Source organism: Phallusia mammillata, chromosome 6, assembly GCF_965637545.1.
Source record: "Phallusia mammillata chromosome 6, kaPhaMamm4.hap1.1, whole genome shotgun sequence".
NCBI classification, from domain to species: Eukaryota; Metazoa; Chordata; class Ascidiacea; order Phlebobranchia; family Ascidiidae; genus Phallusia; species Phallusia mammillata.
In genome coordinates this window covers 11,192,062-11,216,086 of record NC_137257.1, presented here as the reverse complement: position 1 = coordinate 11,216,086, position 24,025 = coordinate 11,192,062, and the positions used below count along the sequence as shown (strand labels likewise).

General features: G+C 36.1%; 1 protein-coding gene across 6 annotated transcripts; it reads right to left on the bottom strand.

The window, feature by feature from the left end:
- Positions 1-94: 94 nt before the first annotated feature.
- Positions 95-24,025, bottom strand: LOC145232680 (uncharacterized). 6 transcript variants are annotated; one of them, XM_080097345.1, is made up of 16 exons: positions 23,630-24,025; positions 20,402-20,589; positions 11,528-11,637; positions 9,137-9,226; positions 8,684-8,858; positions 8,479-8,558; positions 5,347-5,549; positions 5,031-5,137; positions 4,821-4,962; positions 3,687-4,746; positions 3,478-3,630; positions 2,724-2,847; positions 2,587-2,648; positions 2,258-2,314; positions 1,914-2,034; positions 95-552 (listed from the first exon to the last, which is right to left on the bottom strand). In XM_080097345.1, exons 1-16 carry the CDS (start codon positions 23,701-23,703, stop codon positions 542-544), a joined length of 2,757 nt encoding a protein of 918 aa, XP_079953471.1. In that variant the 5' UTR covers positions 23,704-24,025; the 3' UTR covers positions 95-541. The 6 variants fall into 6 exon arrangements, with proteins under 6 accessions (XP_079953471.1, XP_079953473.1, XP_079953475.1 ...); XM_080097347.1 differs by lacking the exons at positions 20,402-20,589; positions 23,630-24,025 and adding exons at positions 13,746-13,794; positions 14,022-15,761; XM_080097349.1 differs by lacking the exons at positions 20,402-20,589; positions 23,630-24,025 and adding an exon at positions 18,635-18,799.

Sequence of the window (24,025 nt, the reverse complement as noted above, 5' to 3'; positions counted from 1 at the left end):
TTTGGATATGCCACTTTTTTAATTTCTAATTTCAAAACAAAATGGTTATTTAACTTTCTTTGAAGCAATATATGCAGGTTACAAATTGGCAACATTTAGAAAACCTCAACTTTTATTTGGAAAATAAGGCACACTCCCAGAAATCCATGCAGTTCCTACAATGTTTACCATTTTGAAAGAATGGTTTGAAAACTTGAATGTAAATGGCATTGACTTTTATTTTACAAGGAATATGCAATCAAATTGCTACATATTTGAATCTATTTGAGTTGATGCAGTACAAATTTCACAGATAAACAAACCAAAAATAAAATCAAGCAGCTTTAAAACAATATTTACAGATACCAAATACACGGTCATACAAACGCAGATATAGTAACACCAACGCTCTACAAAACTCACAGCATCAATGATTGAGAAACTTTAAAATAATGTGTCACAAATATTTTAGAAGTATATTTTCATCAGGTTTAACAATTTTGTGACATGTTTGATGCAAACATTTACAGCGAAGTTTGGATCAAATCGCATTGTTGTGGGTTCAAGTGAATCCTGTAAAACATTAATAATATAAAAAAGAAGTAATAATACAATGTAGGGGTCTCCCCTACATTACCCACAAACCTCACCATAGTCTTTATGTCAGCTCACAGGCCAACATCATACAGAAACAAATGTACTTCATGATTTATCAAAAAGCCCTTTTTCACATTCCTCCCTTACAACCCAAATAAAAAATCAAATAAAAGACACTGTCTGCAGTAACAGCAGCATTTCCTTGCGTATTAGATTATATAATGACTTCTAACTCTTGGCGACCCTGCAAAGTTGCATCATGGACCCCTAAGATACAACCAACCCCAGTTTGAGAACCACTGTGTATAACCATTATAATCATAAAAGTGAGTTTTTTCATTCCACAGCTTTTCCTCCCTAAATCTCCCCTGTCACAAATTGCCTACCAAAGTGAACCAAGTGGCATGTTTGGGAACCACTGCCCTAACCTTAAACATTTGTACACTTCCCTGCTAGGGCTGTTATCAAACAAATAAGAATTTGATTATTTGAAACTTTTAATTGTTTGAAAATTTATCAAATAATTTTTTACACAATTTCAAATAATCAAATAATTTTTTCCTATGCAGTAAACCTCGATATATGTGCAAAATCAATTTACTTGAAAACATTGGTGACATTTTTATGAAATAGAGGTTACACAAACCACTGCAACATATGTGTTTTCAGCCTTATATTAATGTTCATTAACCCATTCCCCCAAAAGTGTTGGACAAAAAAGCATGAGTTTACTGTTTATTTCGGTATTACTTACCCCCAGAATTATTAAAGTTATTCAAGCAAGTGAATAAAATGTTATAAAACATATATCACAATTCAATTCAGCAAGTATCCAAGAAAAAGCTATTGCAATAAAGAGAAAAAATACACATGAAAATACATATGGTTTTGCCAAATTACGGAGAGTAACTGAAGCATGTCTTTCTGTACTAATTTATTATTTTAAACAGAAAAAAGATGTAGCCTGGATTTAATGACTAAGAGCTTACAAAATTCGTTTAGTCCTAATTTTAGCTGGGATTTTTAATCCTTATTTAATAATAACTCGGGCCTTGTGTATCAGGAGTTCTAAATTATTTGAATTATTTGATTATTTCATTTGAAAGGAAAAAAAATTGATTATTTGAAAAATTAAAAACCTTTATTTGATAACAGCCCTATTCCCTGCATAACAATTATTTGTTAATCAGCAATATGGATGTTTAAGCACTAGTAAAAGTAAAATAGTCATGAGGAATCCCTTATCTTATAAGTTGTAGTTTATAGAAAAGGACTGGTAATGCCTCTGGTTTAGTGACATAATGTCTTCAAAAAAGAGTAGTACATATCACTCTTACCAAGCTCATTTAACAAAGTCCCAGGACTGTTTACTGGCAATTCTGGTTCGCCTTCAAAGTTTGTACTCATTGTTTGGTTCGACTGCACACTCATGCTTGGAGAAACTGTGTTGTTTTCACACTGTACCAATAAAAGTAAAATGTTTTGGATTTTTGGCATTTAAACCAATAATATTTGAAAAAAACTCAGAGACAGAAGTAAATCAAATTTGTGAAATGTTATGTATACTTCCCAATAAATCAATAAATAAAAACAAACAATTTGAACCCTTCCAAAATAGAACCTATAATTGCATTTAAAATGGAATATGAAGTAATTGGTCACTTTTTATAAAACAACTTACATGATCATGATAAAAGAGATCTTTTTGAGAAATTGGTTGGTGTCTTGTTGGCTCTCGCTAAGCATAAACATATTTTAAAAAATTAAAGGGATTTTAATGGTTACTAGCACAAAATATACCAAATACAGAAAATGATTCTACATAAATTGTTTTTGTGGTATTTTTTTCCAAAATTAATCTATATATGAATCCACACTTTATTCTCTGTATTCTATAATCAAGCGGTGAAACAAACTGTTGATTTATACAAAATTGACAAATAATTCAAGGCTATTGGTAGGATTGTTTGGTTAGCTTGTTTAGTTAACCTGCATGTCCATAAAACTAACCTGTCTATCAATGGGATTGTGACTGACAATATCATCTTGAAATTGACAACTTGGCATGAAAGCTGCAACACAACAAAATTACCTCAATAGTTCATTGTATATATTTGAAATGTCTTTTTACTGAATTTTGTATTTACCTTTGACTTTGTCAGGATTGATATTTTTCATGTTCTTTTCTGGAATCAGGCCCGTTGCAATTGCCATGGCTTGGGCTGGATTGTCTTGCAAATATGCTTGAACTTTTGACAATGGATTTGTTGTCTAGCAAAAATATAGTAATTGAGTATTTTTTGTCGTATGATTGATTATTTAGTTAAACAAAAATGCCATGACCTAAAACAGGACATTTCTACTGTGTTGTAAAACTCTTTTGTGGCATAGTATGTCATTTTATCACTGTCAGTTGTTGGTTTTAGTACACTTACGTTCTCTAAATTTTTATCAAAATGTTTTTATGATCTTTTACAGCATTAAGAGTAACAAAAAATACACAACTGTTTAACATTTTAGCACATAAAGCATTAAATTTCTACACTAAACATAAAATATTAAAGGGAAAAATCATCTAAGATGTAAAAAATGCTTTATAATACTTTGCAATGCACCAACCAACAGTGTCTGAAACGAATGGGTCATAAAATTCAGAGGGTATAACAATTTTACATTTTAGGGGGCCTGTGGATTAACCAAGGACAAAATTATGGATCATCAAGTTTGAATAGATGTCTAGACAGAAATACATTGGTGAGAAAATAATTCAGACAAAACCATCATATGTCACTTTTACCAAAAGGGACAAACCTAAGAAATGACCAAATAATAATAGGTAATTCATTTAGGTTTTCAGATCACTATGTGTGTTGCACATTTTTTGTAATTTGTGAAACATACCTGGTAAGCAGAGGCTATCTTGTTTAAATCAAATTGAATTTGATTTTCTTGATGGCCAATGACAGCATCTTCTCCTTTCCAGTTTAAAGGCATGGGCGCATTTTTAGGAAAACCAGTATTGTTTATGTCCATGTGTGCATTTTGGCCAATGCCCTAAAAGTATTTTTTGTAATTTACACAGTATTTAAAAAATACTATAAACAACTTACCATGTTTGGATTAAACTGCTGTTCAGTAAATGTGGACTTAATAGTGACAGCTTCAATAACAGATGGGTTATTGCTGACAAATTTGTTATTGGCAACCACATTTTCTTCCATTTTATGGTGGAAATTGTAGTTTGAGGGGTGACCTTGAGAATATTTCTGATTTTCGGACTGTGAGAAATACAGCGAACTGGAAAGTTGCTGGTTGCCCTGGTTATGGTTTGCATCATTGGTGTAAGTTGGAAAAGGCTGCTGTTGGACATCGTTCTCTGACTTTGGCATTGCCTTTCCCAATGATGAAACTTGCATGGGGCTATTCTCAGTTTTGGTATATGGGTATGGGCGTTTTTGTCCTGTATAACTATTATTTGGCGAGGGGTAACCTCCACTATTCATGTTAGTGTGTTGATAGGTTGCTGATGCAGCATTGTTGATAGGTTGATGATGCAATGGTGGGGGCTCTTGACTTGAGCAGCTTGGACCAGCCAGACCACTGTTTATGTCTTTCATCGGTGCATTGTAAACATTGTGTTGCATCATTGCCTGTGGTACAGTGCAGGGCATTTGAACAGGGGCTGCTGCATCATTCATTAGGTTGGCAGGACTTGGATGCATATTGGGGTTTGGATCAGCAAATGGATAAAAATATACATCAGAATCATTTGTCATTGGCCCATTGTCAGAAGGAGGTGATATGTTTTCATATGGGTTGACTTTCGTAATGTCCCCAACTTCACAAGTTGCTGGAATGGCAGGGTTTGAGAATATCTCAGAAGTTTGGTTTGGCAAGTTTCCCCCATAAATGTCCATTTGCTGCATTGACAAAGCACCATAAAGGGTTTTTCTGTCAACATCCTCAAATGTTGCTTCAGAACCATTTGTCATTCTCATCTTTTTTGAAGATGGCCCTTCCGGCTGCTCCATTTCCTCATGTAAAGGATTTTTTTCAGGCCCTCCCCGCGTACCAATGGGGTTCACCTCTCCATACAGGACAGCATGTCCAGTAAAATCAAATCGAAAAGCTGAGCTACGCTTTTTCATGTGATCCTCACCCTCCTGGTCCCTACAAAAAACAAACAAACAAAAAACTATTGAGTACTGAGAAAAAATGCCCTGCAGAATTTGCAAGATACTTACGGAATCGGTCGATGTGTTGAAATGATGTAATCTGGACGGCCATTTCTAAACACCAGTCGAGCTGAAGCAGTTACCCACAACCATTGATTGTTTTTATGGAGCAATCTAAACACTGTCAGGCCACTTTCTCCCTTTCTCATTACTTCAAGCAGAAAAGAAAATTGTGAAAGGAATGCAAGTTGGAAAAACTGCCCTCAAAAAGATACCTACATTTTGTATGAGCATCTGCACAATGCATCATATCAGCAGAATGAATAAATTCATAACCTGATCTTTTTCGAAGCTGTTGTTCACTGTATCCAAGCACCAGTTTGCCCCTAAAAAGTTTAATACTTTACTTATTCGTCTTAGAAACAACATGCTCTTTGGTAATTACATAAAAAAGGTTGTTTCAACCAGGTAAACGATTATAAGTACATAATACCTTTAGACTATGTATTAATCATTTTAGGTGAAGGTTACTTTAAACATGCTTTAATAGTACATGATTTGGCATTGGAAATTTGTTATCCAAATTGTCGGTTACTTAGCATCAATTCCCAGTGGTGTGTAATCCAATCTATGCTTGGTACGAAATATAAAATTTTTTGTCCTAATTTCTAGAATGGATGGTGTCTGGAGAGGTGATGCAATGAGGAAGAGAGCATTCTCTGGTGGAAGTGGTAAATTTCCTTCACCTCGCCGATTTTGGCCAGGCACAAGGCGAAGGTGTCCCGTGAAATGCAAAGCCTGCAAAACCATCATTTTTATAGTGTCATCGTGTCAAATTCTTTCGAAATTGATGTAACATGTGTTTTGGCAAAACCATAAGGCAGTGGTTCTCAAACTTTTTACAGTCTAAGCGCACTTACAATACTACAAATAATTCTGGGCACACTTTATATAAAAATGCACTAAAATGTCATAATTAAGTCAAATAAATAAAACTCAAAAATAAAGAAATTATCTTTTTATTAATGGGAAACATGTGCTTGATGAGCCTGTGAGATTTTCTCAATGTTCGGTCTTATGTTTGAGAGGCAAACTCTCATTTCCTCATCGATGCATTCCAGAGTTCCTCTCTTTTTACACTTAATTGTGGCGAGGGTAGAAAAGCCAAGTTCACATAAATATGACGTTGAAAATTGCAATAAAACAGTCAGTGCTTTTTTAGATATCGCGACATGTTCTTTTCTGATAGAAATCCAAAAAGCTTCAAGAAACCACTCTTTGTATTTCATCATCAATCCACGATCTGTGGACACAGCTGCCAGTTCTTCTTCTTCTGTCAGTGTTAAACTATATTCAGAGGTACTTTCTAAAAAAGGATTTCTAATCCAGTCATATTGCGCAGTGTTAAGTGATGGAAAGTAAAAATTCATTTTTTCTTCTAAAGTTGATAAATGTTCAATTACAAGTGGAAGGATTTCAGTTTTGCAAGTATTAGTTACCAATGGGAACATTTTTAAACTACCTTTAATCGCTGCACTTTTCCAAATGTGTAATTTTTTCTGAAACGCTTTTATCTTGTCAGTGGATGTAAGAACGTTTTGCGCTTTCTCTTGTATACTGGTGTTCAAAATATTGAGATGCTGAAATATATCTGCCAAATATTGTAATTTAGCAATCCAAAATTTACACTGCAACAGGTCACAAAAATGTCACTGCTTCATTGCTTCAAAAAATACAAGAAGTTCTTGTCTTAACTCGTGTACACGAGTAAGCACTTTGCCTCTTGATAGCCACCTCACCTCGGTATGTAAAAGTAATCGTTTGTGTTGAGATTCCATATTGGTACAGATTTTTTCAAATAGCCGTGATTTTGCAGGTCTTACTTTTATAAAGTTTACCATCTTAACAACTTCATCTAAGACCTCTCTTAAATTCTCTCCTAAGGTTTTTGACATCAAGGCCTCTCTATGCAGAAAGCAGTGAGTTACAATAACATTCTCGTTTTTCTTCTTTATAAAAGATACAAGTCCCTTGATACAACCTACCATAGAAGGTGCTCCATCTGTGCAAATGCCTACACACGATTTCCACGATAACTGCCACTTATCAAGGTAGTCATTCAGAATGTTAAAAACGTCCTCACCTTTAGTAGTCACACTTAATTCTTTGCAAAAAAGAAACTGGTTTGTTATTTCGTTTTCGTTAATAAAACGAACGAATGCTATGAGTTGTGCCTTGTTGGTAATGTCGGTAGTTTCATCAACTTGCAGAGCAAAATCTGAAGAGTGGAGTTTATTACCACTTACATTTTTCTCAATATCAGAAGACATTTCCAGAATACGCCTGCGAACAGTATCGTCTGACAGATGTATCTTGCTTATTTTTAATGCTGCTTTGTTTCCTAACATTGTACTGACAATCTTTTTGCAAGCAGGCAAAATAATTGACTCACCTAAAGTATGAGCTTTCATATTTTGAGCAATCAGTTCAGAGACTTGGTAAGAAGCAATTTGAGCTTTATCAGAAACAGTCACTATACTCTTAAAGGAACTTGCTGTTTTTTGTTGTTGCTCAGACATTCTCTGAAAATAGCTTGGGTTTATCTTGTAGATCAAAGTGTTTATTTTTAAAATGTTTAGCAAGTTTACTAGGGACCATTGATTCATTGGTCATCTTCATTCTGCAAACTAAACATACAGGCAAAGGATTATCATGACTTCCGATCCAGGAAAACCCAAAACTTAGATAGCTATCATCATATTTACGAGTCGGTCGTGGTTTTGCTTTCTTACTAGTACATTTTTTTACGCTTAAATTTTGGTCACTTTCGGCGTCAACTTCATCAATGTCACGCTTTCTCTTAAGAAACTTATCCATATGTAAGAGTAAATTTTTCTAAAAAAAAAGATATTTACATCAACGAAATTTATTCTTAACTATAAAATCCGCATTACAGTTATTTACTACTATACTTCATTAATGACTACCTACAGTACACTACTATTAACACCTCTACCACCTTTTCTATGAACACTAACTCAGCAACTAGCAATTTCTTTCTGCTTTACAATTACATTCTGAATCTACTCCAACAGTAAAAAACACACATAGACAATTGCTATTGTGAGCAACAATAGAAATACAAGTTTTACCGAATGTCTGCGACCGTGCCTGAAATTATCGTAATAATGATGTTAAACGGAAGGAGCAGATAAGAAAATTGATCTAATATGGTAACTATTCTTTTTGTTTTTCTTATTAGAATACTTTTTTAGGAATGCTGTTGGGCACACCTAGATAACCTCTGGGGCGCACCAGTGCGCCCGGGCACACCGTTTGAGAACCACTGCCAAAAGGGTTAAAGGTTATTTAAAACATTTTGTGCCAGCATGATTTAGCAAACATGTTGAGGTTTTAGTACAAAATTACAACTTAATTTCTTTTCAAAAACTACTATTTGGCAACCCAACTATAAGTAAGTATAATCATTGGACTCATAGCCTTTGCAGGACATTTGGTATACTTCTAAAAAGACTGTTTTAAATCTTTAACCCTAAAATGTCAGATTTCACAAAATGTGGTAATAAACAATTGGACCAGAAAACAAAATATGTTGTTAATAGAGCAACTTGGGCCTTTTAATATATTATCTAGGCTTTACATTGACAGATAAATTTGATTGAACTGCAAGCTCTTAAACCTTAAAAACAAAAATTTGGTTAATTACCAAAAATCCAGATGAGTTGTCAAGAAGACATCTCAATCTGCAGATGAACGATCTGTGCATCATGCCTTTTTGAGTCAATTCTGCAACAAACATTTGATTTAAAAAATTAAGATTTTTTAACAAGCCAAAGTTTTTTACCAGCTCTTTAGACAAACTTTTGAGAAACAGGAAAGCGATGTTACTCTAAACAACAGCAATCACTAACCTCTGAACATATCTGGTGTGAAGCCATATTTTGCATATTCTGGCATTGTTGGTGGGTCACCCTCTTGTGGAGGTTCTGATGGAGCCTGTTTAGGATCAAGCTGCATGTGCCGTAAAAATATTTTACGATCTTCCGCATGAATTAAGTCCAGCATCGATTGGTTCATGACATCACACTAAAATAAAGGTAGTTTGGACTGTTAGCACCAACTAGAGAGAATTATACAAAATTATAAATGTCATGAAAAGATTTTACTGTTAGTAGCAGTTTTTAGTTTGTGAACTATTGGATCTGGTAAAAATGATTTCAATGATGTCCAGATATTCTATCCTTACCACAGCATTACTGAAAACAAACTTTTATATCCATTGTGGGAAAGGCTTTGAAAATGTTGTTACGTAAACATCTCAAAGCATCAGACAAAAAACAACGTTTTTTAATAGCATAACATACTTGTGGAAACCCAAGATAATCTTGTACTGTTTCTGTCACATAGAAAATGTTGAAATCTTGTGTAACCACTACTATGAATCCATGAAGGGCCTAAAAATATACAGTTTTACATATTTTGGTGCAAATATTCCATTTTAGCCACACCGTTCAGAAATTTGTGACAATTCGTTTATTTGTAATTAATAGAAAAAAAGCATAGTACTAGAAGGGTGGCTTAGCACATTTTGTCGTTGCATTTACACCATAACCTATTTTAAAACATTAATATATTTCCCATGCTTATTTTGTATTGGGTCCCATATTAGCCATCGTCTTATACAACCTTAGTCGTTTCTGCAGGCAAAAACTCATGGGTCCCCACACATGCAAAGTTGAAAATAATGCAATTCAAGAGATAACCATGAGAAAGTTGAGTGTTGTAAGGTAAAACACAGTGATCGGCACTGGGCTTAAATAATAATACTATGTAGAATACAAGCTATAAAATTAGATCCCAGATATTGTTTGAAGTATGTCCTATTTAACGTTTAAAAAAACTGACCCATTTTAGGGGGCTAGTAGGGTAACTAATGGGGTTCAACACACAAACTAAAAAATATATAAAAACTAGAAGGGTGGCTTAGCACATATTGCCATTGCATATACATTATAACCTACTTTAAAACATTAGTATATTTCCTACACTTATTTTATAATGGGTCCCATATTATCTACTGTCTTTATAACATTCGTTGTTTCTGCAAGCAGAAACTCATGGGTCCCCACACATGCAAAGTTGTAAATAATGCATTTCAAGAGATAAATATGAGAAAGTTTGTTGTTGTAAGGTAAAATACAGTGACTGGTACTGAACATAAATAAATATGCTGCATGGACTACAAACTATTCAAATTTCATTCCATTCATCCAAATAGCATATTTATTTACGCTTGGTACCGGTCACTGTGTTTTATCTGACAACAGCAAACTTTCTCATAGTTTAATTGTGAATTGCACCTGATGGTTGGGGGTAGTGGGGTAAATGATAGTGCTACAGGGTAAAACAACAATCGACACCCATAAGTGGCACACTCCAGAAGCTGTCTAAATTTTATTCAATTCAGACATTGTTTAAAAAATTGACCCATTTTGGGGGCTAGTGGGGTAAATGTTGGTGTCAAAGGGTTGAACAAAACAATAGACAACTATAAATAGCACACTCTATAAACTGTTGAAATTTTATCCAATTCAGGCATTGTTTAAAACATTCACCAATTTTAGGGGGCTAGAGAGGTAATATTGGGGCTACAGGGTTAAACACAACAATTGACACCTACAAATGACAAATTCTACAAGCTGTCCAAATTTCATCTAATTCCGACACCATTTAAAAAACTCACCCATTTTAGGGGGTTAGTGGGGCAACTAATGGGGTTCTACACCCAAAAGTAAAAAATATGAAATTACAATGACCCAATCAACAGTCGTGTAAATTTTTATCCAAATCGGCCAATGTTTAAATTTCTGGCCACTAGAGGTGTTTTTAGCAACATTTGTTAACACAACACCCCTCTGACATGTGCAAAAACGTCCTCCAAGTAATGCACAAACACAAGTAGCGTATACTCTGGTACCTTTGCTATACTGTTACTCCACAGAATTTTTTCGTTTGTGGTGCGCAGCAACATGCAAAAACGTTTTACATTTTGGGGGCTAGAGGGGTAAATACTGGGGTTATTAACTTAAACAAAGCGGATGGCACATCTACATAACTATATCTACCATCTGTGAAAGTTTCATCCAAATCCACCAAAGATTTCATGCCAAAAGTGCATGGAAATGCTTCAGCAGAAAAAAAAATAGAAAAAAAAAACAGAGTGAAATCAAGATGTGTCCCCTTCAGGGAAGGGGACCCATAATTACTAAAAATAAATTTGGTTAGATTGCAAATCTATGTTTTTAACACACAATTAAAAGGCCATGTATAAAGTACATGGTTTGCAACTATTAGAGGCATTTCCAGTAATTCTATTTATTTTGGTTACAAAATTTTGGCCAGGGCAGAAATATATTTATCAAAATCCTAGTTGCTTCAGTGACTTCTAAGTGATACAAATTGCTTCATGGAAAACTAGCAAGCCCTTAATTCAGGGGCTCTTAACCAAGGGGTACAAGAACTGTTTCTAGGGGTTGTGGGGATGCTGAATCATTAAAGTTGGTTAGGTCTATTCTATATAAATACAAAAACCGAGGGGGGTGCAAAAATTGGTTGGTGATTTGATAGGGGTGCAGCAAGGAAACAGGTCAAGAACCACTGCCTTAATGGGACGTTGGAAACATAAGTCTATATGTAATGATTTTAGTTTTGAAAAGTACAGCATCAATTGTGTAACATTGTTTTTGTTGCAGTACCATGAGAGCAAGTTGGCTTTCACATTCCTTAAATGGAAGTTGTTCTTGAATTGAAGGCAGCAACTGGCCATGTCCCATTTGTTCCAAGTCATTGTTGTCGGGTAGTTCAGCTGCATGAATTTTAAGAAGGTTAAAAGGAACAACAACAAATTTGCATGTAAGTTTACAAAATAACACATATTGTGTATGTTTTGCAAATCCCTCGGCATTTCATTTTTTAACTAGAAAGGTGGCTTTCTGATATACTTCCATTTTATATATTCTATACGATATTTACCAATTTACTATACACATCATTTAATCTACACATATGATTGTTTTTGCAAGCAAAAACGAATGGGTCCCCACACGCGTGTTTGTGCGGATTTACAGTGAACAAACATCCTGGTTATTTTAAGATTTTTAAGGAAAAACCTAATCAACTTTGGCAATAACCCAACTTTAAAAGTTTTGTCCATATTCTTTTTGCATCATTATTGTTATATAATTACAAAAAAAACAGTAAATAAGAACGGGAAAAAGACTTTTAATTTAATCTTTATCCTTGATATTGTCGTTCAAGGTTAGTTTTTAAACACAATTTTCCAAAACTGAAAATGTGCTTGATAACGTAATATAACGACATAGCATGCTGTGCAAAAACAGCTGATTTCTAGTTACCGACACAGACTGTGTCGTAAAACGTCCGTCCGGACTTCTTCACCCGCCTTTATCGTAAACAAGCGAATTACTCCCTTGAGAGTTGATACGTCTATCTGACTGACAGTGTACACATATTATGGGCTATAAAAGTAACTATTTGGCCGATTAAGGCAAAATTTTAAATACTGAACGATTAACCTACTGCAAACAATTGTTTAACATTTCCGCACATTAGGTCTTGTATTTTGGGCCTAAAACTTATTATTTTGGGGTTTAAAGGGTAAAATGGGTGAATCCAATAAAAAGTTACAAAATTCTTTAGAATAGCTTACATTGCACCAACCAACAAAGCATGAAACCCACAGATTATGTACTTGGGTCAGTACAGCCGTTTTTCATTTTTTTCATTTTGGGGGCCTGTGGGTGAACCGCTGGGTCGTTTGGGGTCAAACTTCAGGAGGATCAAATTTGGATTAATAACTAACATCTGTCCAAATTTGAATACATTTAAAGCAATCTTTCTTGACCAAACGCATTTAACAAACCAGCATTAGACAGAAATGAAAAATTAGGGGTTTGAGGTGTGAAAGTGGGTAAATCGAAAAAAAGATACAAAATTCTTTGAAATACCTTATATTGCACCAAACAACAAAGCATATCACTCAGAGATGCTGTACTTCAGTAAGTATAGCCGTTTATAAAGAAATACGTTTTGGGGGCCTGTGGGTGAACCGCTGGGTTATTCGGGGTCAAACTTCAGGAGGATCAAACTTGGATTAATAACTAACATCTGTCCAAATTTGAATAAATTTGAAGCACTCTTTCTTGACCAAACACGTATAACAAACCAGCGTTAGACAGAAAAAAGAAAAAAAAATACGGACAAAAACAATATGTGTCCCCTTCTAGAAGGGGACCCATAATTAAAAGGTGTGGCTAAGACTTTTTAACCCACACTGTTGCACCCCTGAGAGGCATTTATGTTTACTGTTTGCATTTGATCCTTAGTACAGGGATGAACAATACAAGCCCACAAGTCTAATTCAGTTCTGTATTGGTTTTGCATGCCCCAGTGTTCAGTTACTTTGATCATATAGTTAATGAACTTAATCAAAAAAAGTATTTCTCAGTGTGTTAATTGTGTTGGAACAAATGATGCATGTTTGGTTAAATGAAAAACATGTAAACAAATTCAAAAATGCACTAATTGTTTTTTTTATTCAGTCAATTTTTAATGTGTTTCACTGCCCTTTTTAGTCCAATAGCAAGAAAAAAACTGTATCAAAAATGTATTGTAGTAAATTTAACACTTTCTACAATACATTCTGTCAAAGCTAAATATACAAAATGAAGCTTGATTTAACCATTAAAAGATAGTCTATATGCAAAAGTGTTTATCAACTTGAATGTTAACTTTGCTTAGTTTTGCTGCACTTAGAAAATGATCCAATGGAAGTTTGTTAAAACAGAGACAAAACTAAAAAATAACATTACTGTGTGAGCAAATGCCTTATTTTGTTACTTGTAATGAAATAAAATCCAATGTTTTAAATATTTTACAATATAACAGTCGCACCTATCTGACTTCAAAAAGGCTGAAGAAAGATCATGAGTTCTTTGTGGTCCTGCAGAAGTTGGTATCAAACCGATAAAGCAGGAAAGCCATGCTGCCATTGCATGTCTTTCCTAAAACTATCTCACCCACCATAAAAAAGTTTAGAAAACCCCGGTTTAATATAAGGGATGCTTTTAGATTCATATGACAAATATTTGCCCTTGTTGAAGTTAAACAAGCTGCATTGATGTGTATGTAGACTAGTCAATATTAGCATACAGAGTCTGGTATACACACATCATTCCTGGGCCCAACTGGGGGTAGGTTTGTTGGCTTGTCAGGTCCATTTTCTATCTGTGTTTATGTGGTTATTGGTCATGAACAACGCTAACACATACTTCAATATGAATCAATGTAAGGTTAGTTACGATTACTTTTTACCACCTGGATAACAGATATTTTTATATAGGTATCCAATAAACCGGATAATAAGGCGCCTATTACAACATAATCCAACTGTGGCACATTTTTTTTAAATGTTAACAATAACAATTTTACACATTTATTATGTTAACTGCTTCTACAGAGTATTACTTATATTCACCATAAGTTGTATTTTTTTTACAAGTTGCCCTCTCGCCAATTTCTAATGTAAAAAGTAGCCTCACAAAGGGTTTTCACTATTAAAATGCATGAATGCCATCAGAATCCACAAATTTAACTCCTTGGTATTTATATTTAGTAAAGTTTAACTGTCCAATGTAGTGTACAAGCAGGCAGGTAGAAAGAATGACATATTAAAATCTGCCTAAATCAAGGGTTCCCAAACTTTTTTGGTCTGTGGCCCAAATGTCTATTTCATAACGATTCGTGGCTCACCAAGTGCTGTAAATTTGGGCACAAACAATTTGTATGAAAATGCAACTAAAAAACAGGTGAAATTGTTTCTAGCAATTTATTTTTAATGAGATACATTATAATTCCTTTCAGCCATATTTGCAGCTATTACTTAGTCAATTTCACTTAATGTTTCTGAAAAGTAAGCTAGTTCAATAAATGGCTACTTCTCAAAAATCTCCCACACAGCAGCTAAAACCCATTGTTAGAAGACAATGACCTTTCTTGCTAAATAATTTTTGTTTAGCTAATGTTGTTTTTCAAAACAAATCGCATAATATCTACAGTATAACAAGACAGTAGAATCTGTTCAAATGGCTCTGTGGCCCATTAAAAATGTCTTGGTGGCCTAGTGCCATGGCCACAGTTTAGGAACCACTGGCTTAAATCAGAGGTGCACAACGTGCGGCCGCATGCAGCTGAACAGACGATTTTGTGCGGCTGTAAACATGTTTATTAAAATATATGCACTGGTGGCCGTGACGTAAAAAAAACTCTTTTGATGAATATTTCTTCATAGAAGGGGACCCATAAAAACTGACCCATTTTAGGGGGCTAGTAGGGTAACTAATTGGGTTCGACACACAACAAAAAAATATGTAAAAGCCACAATGACTCAATCAATAGTACTGCAAAATTTCAGCCCAATCCACCAAATGTTTAAAAATTTGACCACTAGAGGTGTTTTGAGCAACAACCGTTAATGTTTCTGACGTCATAGGGCTGTTAACAAGCCCCTAACTGCCATGGCGCAAAACCAAGCAACCCACCGACAAGCAACATACAACTGGTTGCCCTTGTAACACTATTGCGCCACAGAAATCTTTCCTTTGTGGTGCCCAGTAACATACAAATACGTTTTACACTTTAGGGGCTTGTGGGGTAAATGTTAGGACTACAGGGTTGAAAAATGTGGGGACTACAGGTACTATACAAGCTATCCAAATTTCAACCAATTCTGACACTGTTTAAAAACTCACCCATTTTAGGGGGCTAGCGGGGTAAATACTGGGGTTATCAACAAAAACAAAGTGGTATGCACATCTACATGAATATATCTACCATCTGTGTAAATTTCACCCAAATCCATCAAACATTTGATAGAAAAAAACGAGTCAGACAAACTTTGGGTAAAAAATACCCAATTTAGGGGGCTAGCGGGGTAAATACTGGGGTTATTAACAAAAACAAAGTGGTATGCACATCTACATAACTATATCTACCATCTGTGCAAATTTCAGCCAAATCCATCCAGCATTTGATGGAAAAACAAGTCTGACAAACTTTGGGGAGAAGAAAAAAAACAAAAACAATTTTAGTAAAATCAATATGTGTCCAAAGTAAAAGCATATAGAGCCAATAAATGATAAGCTGCAGACAGTGCACACTGTTTCGACCTATAAGGTCTCATCAGTGCAGCTGGTGACGAGAGATCGGCCGCATTGGCTAGTGTAGCCATTCAACGGCACTCCAGTTTGTTGGGAGCACAGGGTACAACCCCATGCATCACCTAGTCTGTGCGATGCCACAACTGGACATACAGCACAGATGAAACTGGCTCACAATGGCCAAGCAACTGCTTGGGAACCACTTCACTGTCCAGTTGTGGCATCGCACAGACTAGGTGATGCATGGGGTTGTACCCTGTGCTCCCAACAAACTGGAGTGCCGTTGAATGGCTACACTAGCCAATGCGGCCGATCTCTCGTCACCAGCTGCACTGATGAGACCTTATAGGTCGAAACAGTGTGCACTGTCTGCAGCTTATCAATATGTGTCCCCTTCAGGGAAGGGGACCCATAATAAATATGAAAAAGGCTAATGAATTGATTCCTAAGCCGTGTTTAATGTCCATTTGCAAAGCACTGCAACGGCCTAAACTTAATCCAAGTTGACCTAAGTTTAGGTGTTACCAATACAAAGCCAGGTATATAAAAACGGGAATTGCTTTTACTTTTATTTCCCAACACATTACTTTAAAACTAAATCGTTGTCAAAATTGATGATTCGGCAAATCGTCCTTCTGTTACATCAGACATTATCAGACGCACAACAAACGTTCCAATTGAACACAAACAAATTGCGCCAAGTAACTATTTGCAAATAATGTGATAGAAACTAAACCACAGGCTAAACCATGTAAAAGGTTTCGGTATTTGGTCCTAAACGGGTACAAATACTGCACATGGTATGGGTATCGGTGTTGATTATCAAAAGTCAGGCCCCCGGTATTTTTTAAAACTCTACGCCTATGGTCTCCACACAAGTGTTTGTACAAATTGTTACGGTAAAATATGGTATGATTATTTTTAGATTCTGGAAGACAAACTAGTGAAAACCATCAAGTCAGGCCAAATTCAAACTTTCATATTCTTTTTCCATCATTATGTTATACAACAAGTAATAAAAACTAGAAAGGGTGGCTTTCCTATATATTTCTGTTTTTATATATTTTATATCACATTTTTTATATCACAACCGATTTACTAAACACACACATAATTGTTTTTGCAAGCAAAAACGAATTGGTCCCCACACATGTGTTCATGTGAATAGGTTATGCTAGCATCACACCAAGCTTAAAAGTTTTGTCCATATTATTTTCCTTCATTATTTTCTCATATATTTACAAAGTAGAAAAACCGAAAAGGTAAAAACACTTCCTATCATCTGAGAATTTATCAATCTCTTTGACCTCGATATTGCTGTTCAGGGGCAGTTTTAACAAATTTCCAGGAAAGGGCACCCATGAACAAAAAAAACTCCAAATTCTATACCTATAAGTTAACCAATGTATAATACCTATAAGTTGACCAACAGTATCCCCATGCTGTGCTGACACTGACCTTTTATTTACCACCTTATGAGGTTTTCAGAGACATGTGTTACCAACTATGTTTTACCAGACTTATATGAAACTTAACTAGAAAGGTGGCTCAGCACATACTGCCATTGCACATACACTATGTACACTACAACACCTCAAAATGGCATATTATAGAAATTGTTCAAATTTTACAATATAGTTTAAAAAGTTAACCCTTTTGGGGAAGCTAACGGGGTAACTAATGGGCTTGCAGGGCAAAACGTGACATTCGACACCTAGAAATGACATATTGCACAACCTGTCAAAGTTTCATGCAACTTGGCCAATCTTTAGATATTACACCTATTTAGGGGTTACTGGGGTGAAGGTGGGGCTCACAGGGTAAAATCAATGAATGATTTGTTCTATAAACTGTCTAAATTTCATTAAATTTTGACATTGTTTAAAAATTCACCAATTTTAGGGGAAGCAGTGGGGGTTAATCTTGGGAATGCAGGGTGAAACACCACAATAAACACCTAGTTATGGCAAAATTAACAAACTGTCCAAATGTTATCCAATTCAGACATTGTTTTAAAAATTCACCTAGTTTAGGGGACTAGTGGGGTAAATATTGAGGCTGCAGGGTGAAACATAAAAATTGAAACCTAATTATGGCAAACTGAACAAACTGTCCAAATTTTATCCAATTCAGACATTGTTTAAAAAATTCACCCATTTTAGGGGTCAGTGGGGTAAATTTTGGGGCTGCAGGGTAAAAAACAGCAATTGACACCTAATTATGGCAAACTGTCAAAATTTCATCCAATTCGGACACTGTTTAAAAAACTCACCCATTTTAGGGTGCCAGTGGGATAAATATTGGGGCTGCAGAGTGAAACACAACACTCTACACCTAATTATGTCAAAATGAACAAACTGGCCGAATGTCATCCAATTTGGACAATGTTTAAAAATTTACTCATTTCGGGGGCTAGTGGGGTAAATACTGTGGATTTCAAGTCAAACGAAAGGCACATCTACATGGCAATAACAAGGAATACCCCACAAACAAATGTATACAATTTCAGCACATTAGGGCTGTATTTCTTATCTAAATGACTGGTAAACATAAAAACAAAAATTTTGGGGATTAAGAGGTGAAAAATGGGTGAATAAGTCAAAGTTGCCAAATCATTTAACTTACTTTACAAACAACAAAGTTCCTGGATCTTGTACTTTAGTAAGTATAGTCATTTTTAAAATGTCATGTTTTAGGGGCCTGTGGGCGAACTGCTGGGTCATCTGGGGTCAAACCTTGGAAATATTACTTTGGATAACGAACTAACATGTGTTAATTTGAATTAGTTTAAAGCACTCTTTTTTGACCAAATGGGCGGAACAAACCATTACACAGAAAAAATAATGATGAAAACAAAATGTACATCGGTTAAACTAAAACATTCAAAGAGAAATTGTTGATTTTAGCATAAATTTTAAAACAAAAAAAAAATGTTTGAAAAAAATGAAAAAGGATTTAGTTTCAAACATGTAGTTTATGATTTGGGCAGCAAAATCGAACACAGGTTTTTGGTTTGGCCCCAAACGAAAGTTCCAATTGTAAAGCATGCTCGTATACAGTGCGTGGCCCCAAGGCGGCGTGACTATTGGAGTGGAACAGTTGCGTGCGAAGCGAGCATTTTTTGCCTTTAGACCGCGCCACGGCAAGACGTTTTAGCTTTCCTTTGTTTCTTTTACGCTCGGTGGAGCACGCTCTCTCCCGAGACTCGCGCATCTGCGAAGATTTTGGATGTAAACTGCAACTTCTCTCCCACGCATGAGCGCACGTTAGCTTGTAATCGTTTGTGTAACTTTAGACGCGTTGCAACAACCGACATTTCTGTGAGAGTGTCTGGTGTGGCCGCTAATGATTTAGTCCGTTTTCTTTTGCTGAGCCGCTGTTTTGATTTTCTAGAAAGTCTATTTTTGTCTTATCGGAAGTAGCGCGTCAGCAATGCGATTTGCAATTGTGCAATCGATTCCTGGACCAAATGGACACAAATTTAAACTCCTAATTAGCAATTTTTGGCGCGTGCCGCCTTTTTCTTGTGGTTGTTTCTCTGTGGAAGCTTTGCCACCGCTCCTGGGCTTTGTTGCTGAAGGTGCCGGAAATCAAATGCTTGGATTGATCGAACACGTTGCGCAAATTTTTTTTAGGCACAACTAAACAACAGAACTTCTCTTAATGAGAGCACTGATAAAACTTTGAAGCCTAAAAGGTCGAGACACATCAATGTATTCTATACGTCATAACGCAGCAATAGGCACACCGTTATCTTAGATCTGAATCAAACGGATTTGTGTCGTAAATAGTATGAAGGTTTCAAAGGTTTTGACCGCTTTAAAATGGGTCGAGGAAGCTTAGTTGGTTTGTAGATAAATATTATAAATAAAGCTTTGTAAGTCGTATTGACCTTCGGCCAAAAACGACAAATCGCCGACAGCAGAACCTACCAAAAACGTTCAAAAGCAGTTTTGAAATCGTGTGTTGTTTTTTCGCAACTGATGCTTCTTATTCCTATTGCAGCCTATTGATTTCGAAATGCAAAGCAAATCATACGACATAATACCAATTAGCCTGTATAACATGTTCGAATGTGGTCAACTTAAAGAAACCCTAATTAGTCGCATGTAGGCCTAGCCTAGTCTAGGCCCTAGCCAGCAGTGTTTAAAACACCAAAGGTTAGGGTGTTTACCAGGTTACAACAGGTTAATATACGGTAAACATAAGTTTAGCTGTTTTAGGTCTCTACAAAACAACTGTGTTGAAGTCAGCGATATGTTCGGGCTGTAATTCAAAGGTGATTTTACCAAAAACATTACACCTACCTGTCTCGTCAACGCTATCAATCAAGGTTATCAATTGTTTAGGTTATCCGGTAAATCGAATTATAGACTAAAAAATAAGACTAACCAGCATGGTATGTTTTGTTGCGGAAATAAGCTACGGCCAATCTCAAAATCGACAACTTGTCAAGTTTGTTCAGGACTTCATCCGAAAACGGTATAGATTTGGCTAGGTGATCAAGCTCTGTATTGAGTCTGTCGCGATGACGTTTACTTGGATTAGTTTTTGTTCCTTCCTGCGCCGCATCCTTCTCTCTGGAACGCAAACAATCCATTAATAATGTAGTAGTTGCTTTCATCGATTGGTTGAGCAAGCATGTTGAAAAAAAGCAGCCCAACAGTGCTGGGTTGCCTCAGTCTCTAGCCAAGTAAAGAAAGTCCAAACAAACCGTTTACGCTTAAAGTTGTGCTTTTCTTATTTTGTAATAATGCTGAAGTAAGATTATTATCAGCTTTTCATTTTCGCTCTCTAGCAACCGCTAATAACCGGACGACGAGTGAAAGCTTGCACCGGGTCAAACATTTTCATTTCGCTGGTAAACCATCTAGTTAAATAGTGGATATTTTTGTTGTTTGTCATTTTAAAGCATACATTTCCACACTCAAACTCCATGCACAAACTTAAAATAGTTTAATTATATAGGCTAACTATCTTTTAATTTTCCGTCAGAAAGGGTTATAGGCTACTTTTATTTCATCGTTCGCAGTCATGCTATTGTAAACAAAAGCACGAAGCAAGCCTAATCTGCGCAATCCGCAGAACATGTGGTCTTGTTTTGGCTCGGACTGACAACTTACATCATAATGCCTGCAATTCTTGTTCGGCTACATACCCCGAAGGCTCAGTGTGACAAAACGTGAAAGGTTTTCGCGACGCGCTGAAGTTTCAAACTGTGTTGGGCTGCATCGTAAGTCTTCTAAATCGGGTTTTTAAGTAGGCTTTATTCCGTTCGTTAATTTGTAAACATTAAACCAAGCCAAATAGGCCTACTTTTTCTGAACCTCAGCCGGCCATGAGTGGGTCAAAGCATGGGCTGGAACAATCTTGACTTTGTGCACATTTTTACTTTGCAACCTATATACTAACTGCATCAACAGGGAATGGTAAAAAATGTTACCAAAGAGAACAAAAAATTACATTTGATCGATGCGTTTAAAGTTATCTCAGGAAAGTGTTTTTGTTTAACAGTTCAAGTATTTTTAAGTTGACTTGGAACTGCAGATTTGGGTTTCAAAAACTATGTTTGGTTGAATCATTTCAACTCGACATTTATTTATTGCCCGTGGTTGCCTTTCAAACACTTGAGGGTAAGACGCCCAACATGCTGGAGCCTTGTAAAATTGGTTGGAAAATGAAACATATGTTGCTGTCGATCATTTATAAGTCACATCTTGATACCTGCTTGCATGCGCCCATTTTGCAAACAGTTTTAACAAAATAGGGCAAAGCCTTGTGTGTTATATATGGATGTATAAGGCATGCGGATGTTTTCAATATTGTTGCTGTTAACATCGGTGGATTGTTGTTGTTGTTAACAACGCTGAAAGTTACCTAATCTATTCACTGTGTTGCTTATATTTCAACTTTCGTTAGCTACACAAGGTTTGCAAACTATTCGACATGTATAAACAATAACTAAAAAAATGACCAAATCAAAGAAGCAGTTATATAATACTTTTGATAATGAAATAAATCTCTCTTACCGCTCGGAATTTTAGCACGACGATTACAACATACCGAACCTTGTTTACCGCAAGTTGTACCCGACGTGTTGTCAGCAAGTAAAGCGTGGAAATTCAAGTGACTTGGTGGGCACAAAACTGAGTGTGGATAAATATATAGTGACTCATCAAAAATACTTTCAGCGAGTAAACCACAAGCAGCAAAGTTGTGAGCAGTATTGTCAACGAAATCTTTTCGTTCAAGAAGGAATCGCCTGTTTAAAGAGAATCGGGTTCCTACGTTTTTGTCACAGCGCAGAAAAACAAATTAAACCATCGTTTACTTTGCAGTAAACTATTCGTAAGAGGTAAGACCAAATCCCGAAAAATAATATAGCAATCAAATCGTTTATCAGAAAGCAAGAAACCAAGAAGCCTAACATGCAAACACCCAATGCAAACCAAGTAGGCCTATCCAAACCGGTTCATGACTACTTAAACTGCGGAGTCATGCTAATGACAATTCCCGTTTTCAACAAAGAATTCAGCATATGACTGTTGGTGTATGTAGTAAAGACAGATTTATTGCAAAAATAGCCCCGTCTTTGCGTTTTTTTTTTGAAATCATTTTGCATAACTGTCGGTTTTTGTGGGGCGCCCCTGCTATGTCTTTTGGCCCGAACCAAACAACTTCCAAGTGATTGGTGACGTCACAACGACATTGCTTTGACGCAAATTGAACCCATGTTGCGGCAACAACTTCTTTCGAAAATGGAACCGCGTTTGATTTGAAGAAGGAAGCAGGCGATGTCTTTGACATTTTGCCTTCGCTAGGCAACAATTGACAATGTTCCAGGATGATCAAATCGCCTAGGTTTGAATTTTGATTAAAGCAACCGACAGGAAACGTTACCAGCACACCAGGTACTGACATGATGGACAGAACTGCTGTATTTCAACAGGGAAGATTAAACACATTTGCTAATTGGCATAAAGTCGTCAACAGCAACGAAATGCTGGGTTTATTTTCTTAAAAGTTCAGTGCTGTTATTCTTTAAACCTTTGGGCGCCGGGTATTGCAATTTGCAACCCTAACATCTACCGTTGGTGTTACGTGACAATAGCGCATAAACCTTTATTACACAATACACAAAACTTTTCATTACAAGCTAAAAAAATAAAATTTCGTGTAAAGTATTTCTTTTGTTAAAGCGTGTCTCGGCCAAATCTACCCAAATTGCAAAAGCAAAACTCCTGATGAGCAGAATGTTGAAAACAAGATGGACGACGTTGCGTGACAAGAAGTGCGGGAGCATGGCGGCGATTTTTTTTATTTCGCCTTATCATTCTATTTCGTCCTTTGTTGACGTTCCACTGGCTGGCTTCGCCGTGAACCTCTAATTTCTCTCGTGTATGCTGGGTGGTGACAGAAAGGCATGCTTCGAGACATAGCTGCCAGCTGAAGCATCCACGCTTACAGTGCTGGGCGTGACGTTTGACAAACTAAGTACAACACGAATTTTCCACACATTTATTTTTAATTTTTTTCTACATTTGAAGTAAAAATTTGCTAACCTATTTAAAACATTTTTTTTATGATCGGTTTTAACTGTAAACAAAACGTTTCACTTACTTCTTGGTTTGTGGACGGCGGCGCTTTTTCACAGCATACTGGGTTCCGTTATTGGTTACCTGGGCTCCAGACATCGTTAAGTTGAAAACCAGAACTTATTCTGTCTAAAATGTTTCATTTAATGTCTATCTTCCAAACTTTGACCAACCGGAAACAAAACATAAATGTCTTTTGTCGCCGACGCCGCTCAGACAATTTCAGAAAATCCTGTGCTGTATAGTAGACTAATAACGATATGTTGCTCGACTACAAATATTGCTGAATTTGTTCCGGAACAGGTTCACAAAAAATATGTCTGCCGCTTACTGTTTCACGCTCTTTCGTTGCGGAGGCAGCAGCGCCGACTTTCTGCTCGCGCGCACAACACACACACGCAGCTAAAGCGTGCGTGCGCAT

Coding starts and splice junctions, on each gene's coding strand:
- LOC145232680 (XM_080097344.1), bottom strand. CDS start 23,703: ATGTCTGGAGCCCAGGTAACCAATAACGGAACCCAGTATGCTGTGAAA. Junction 2,848..3,477: donor AGATAGCCTCTGCTTACCAG/GTATGTTTCACA, acceptor TATTTTTGCTAG/ACAACAAATCCATTGTCAAA. Junction 2,649..2,723: donor CAATCCTGACAAAGTCAAAG/GTAAATACAAAA, acceptor GTTGTGTTGCAG/CTTTCATGCCAAGTTGTCAA.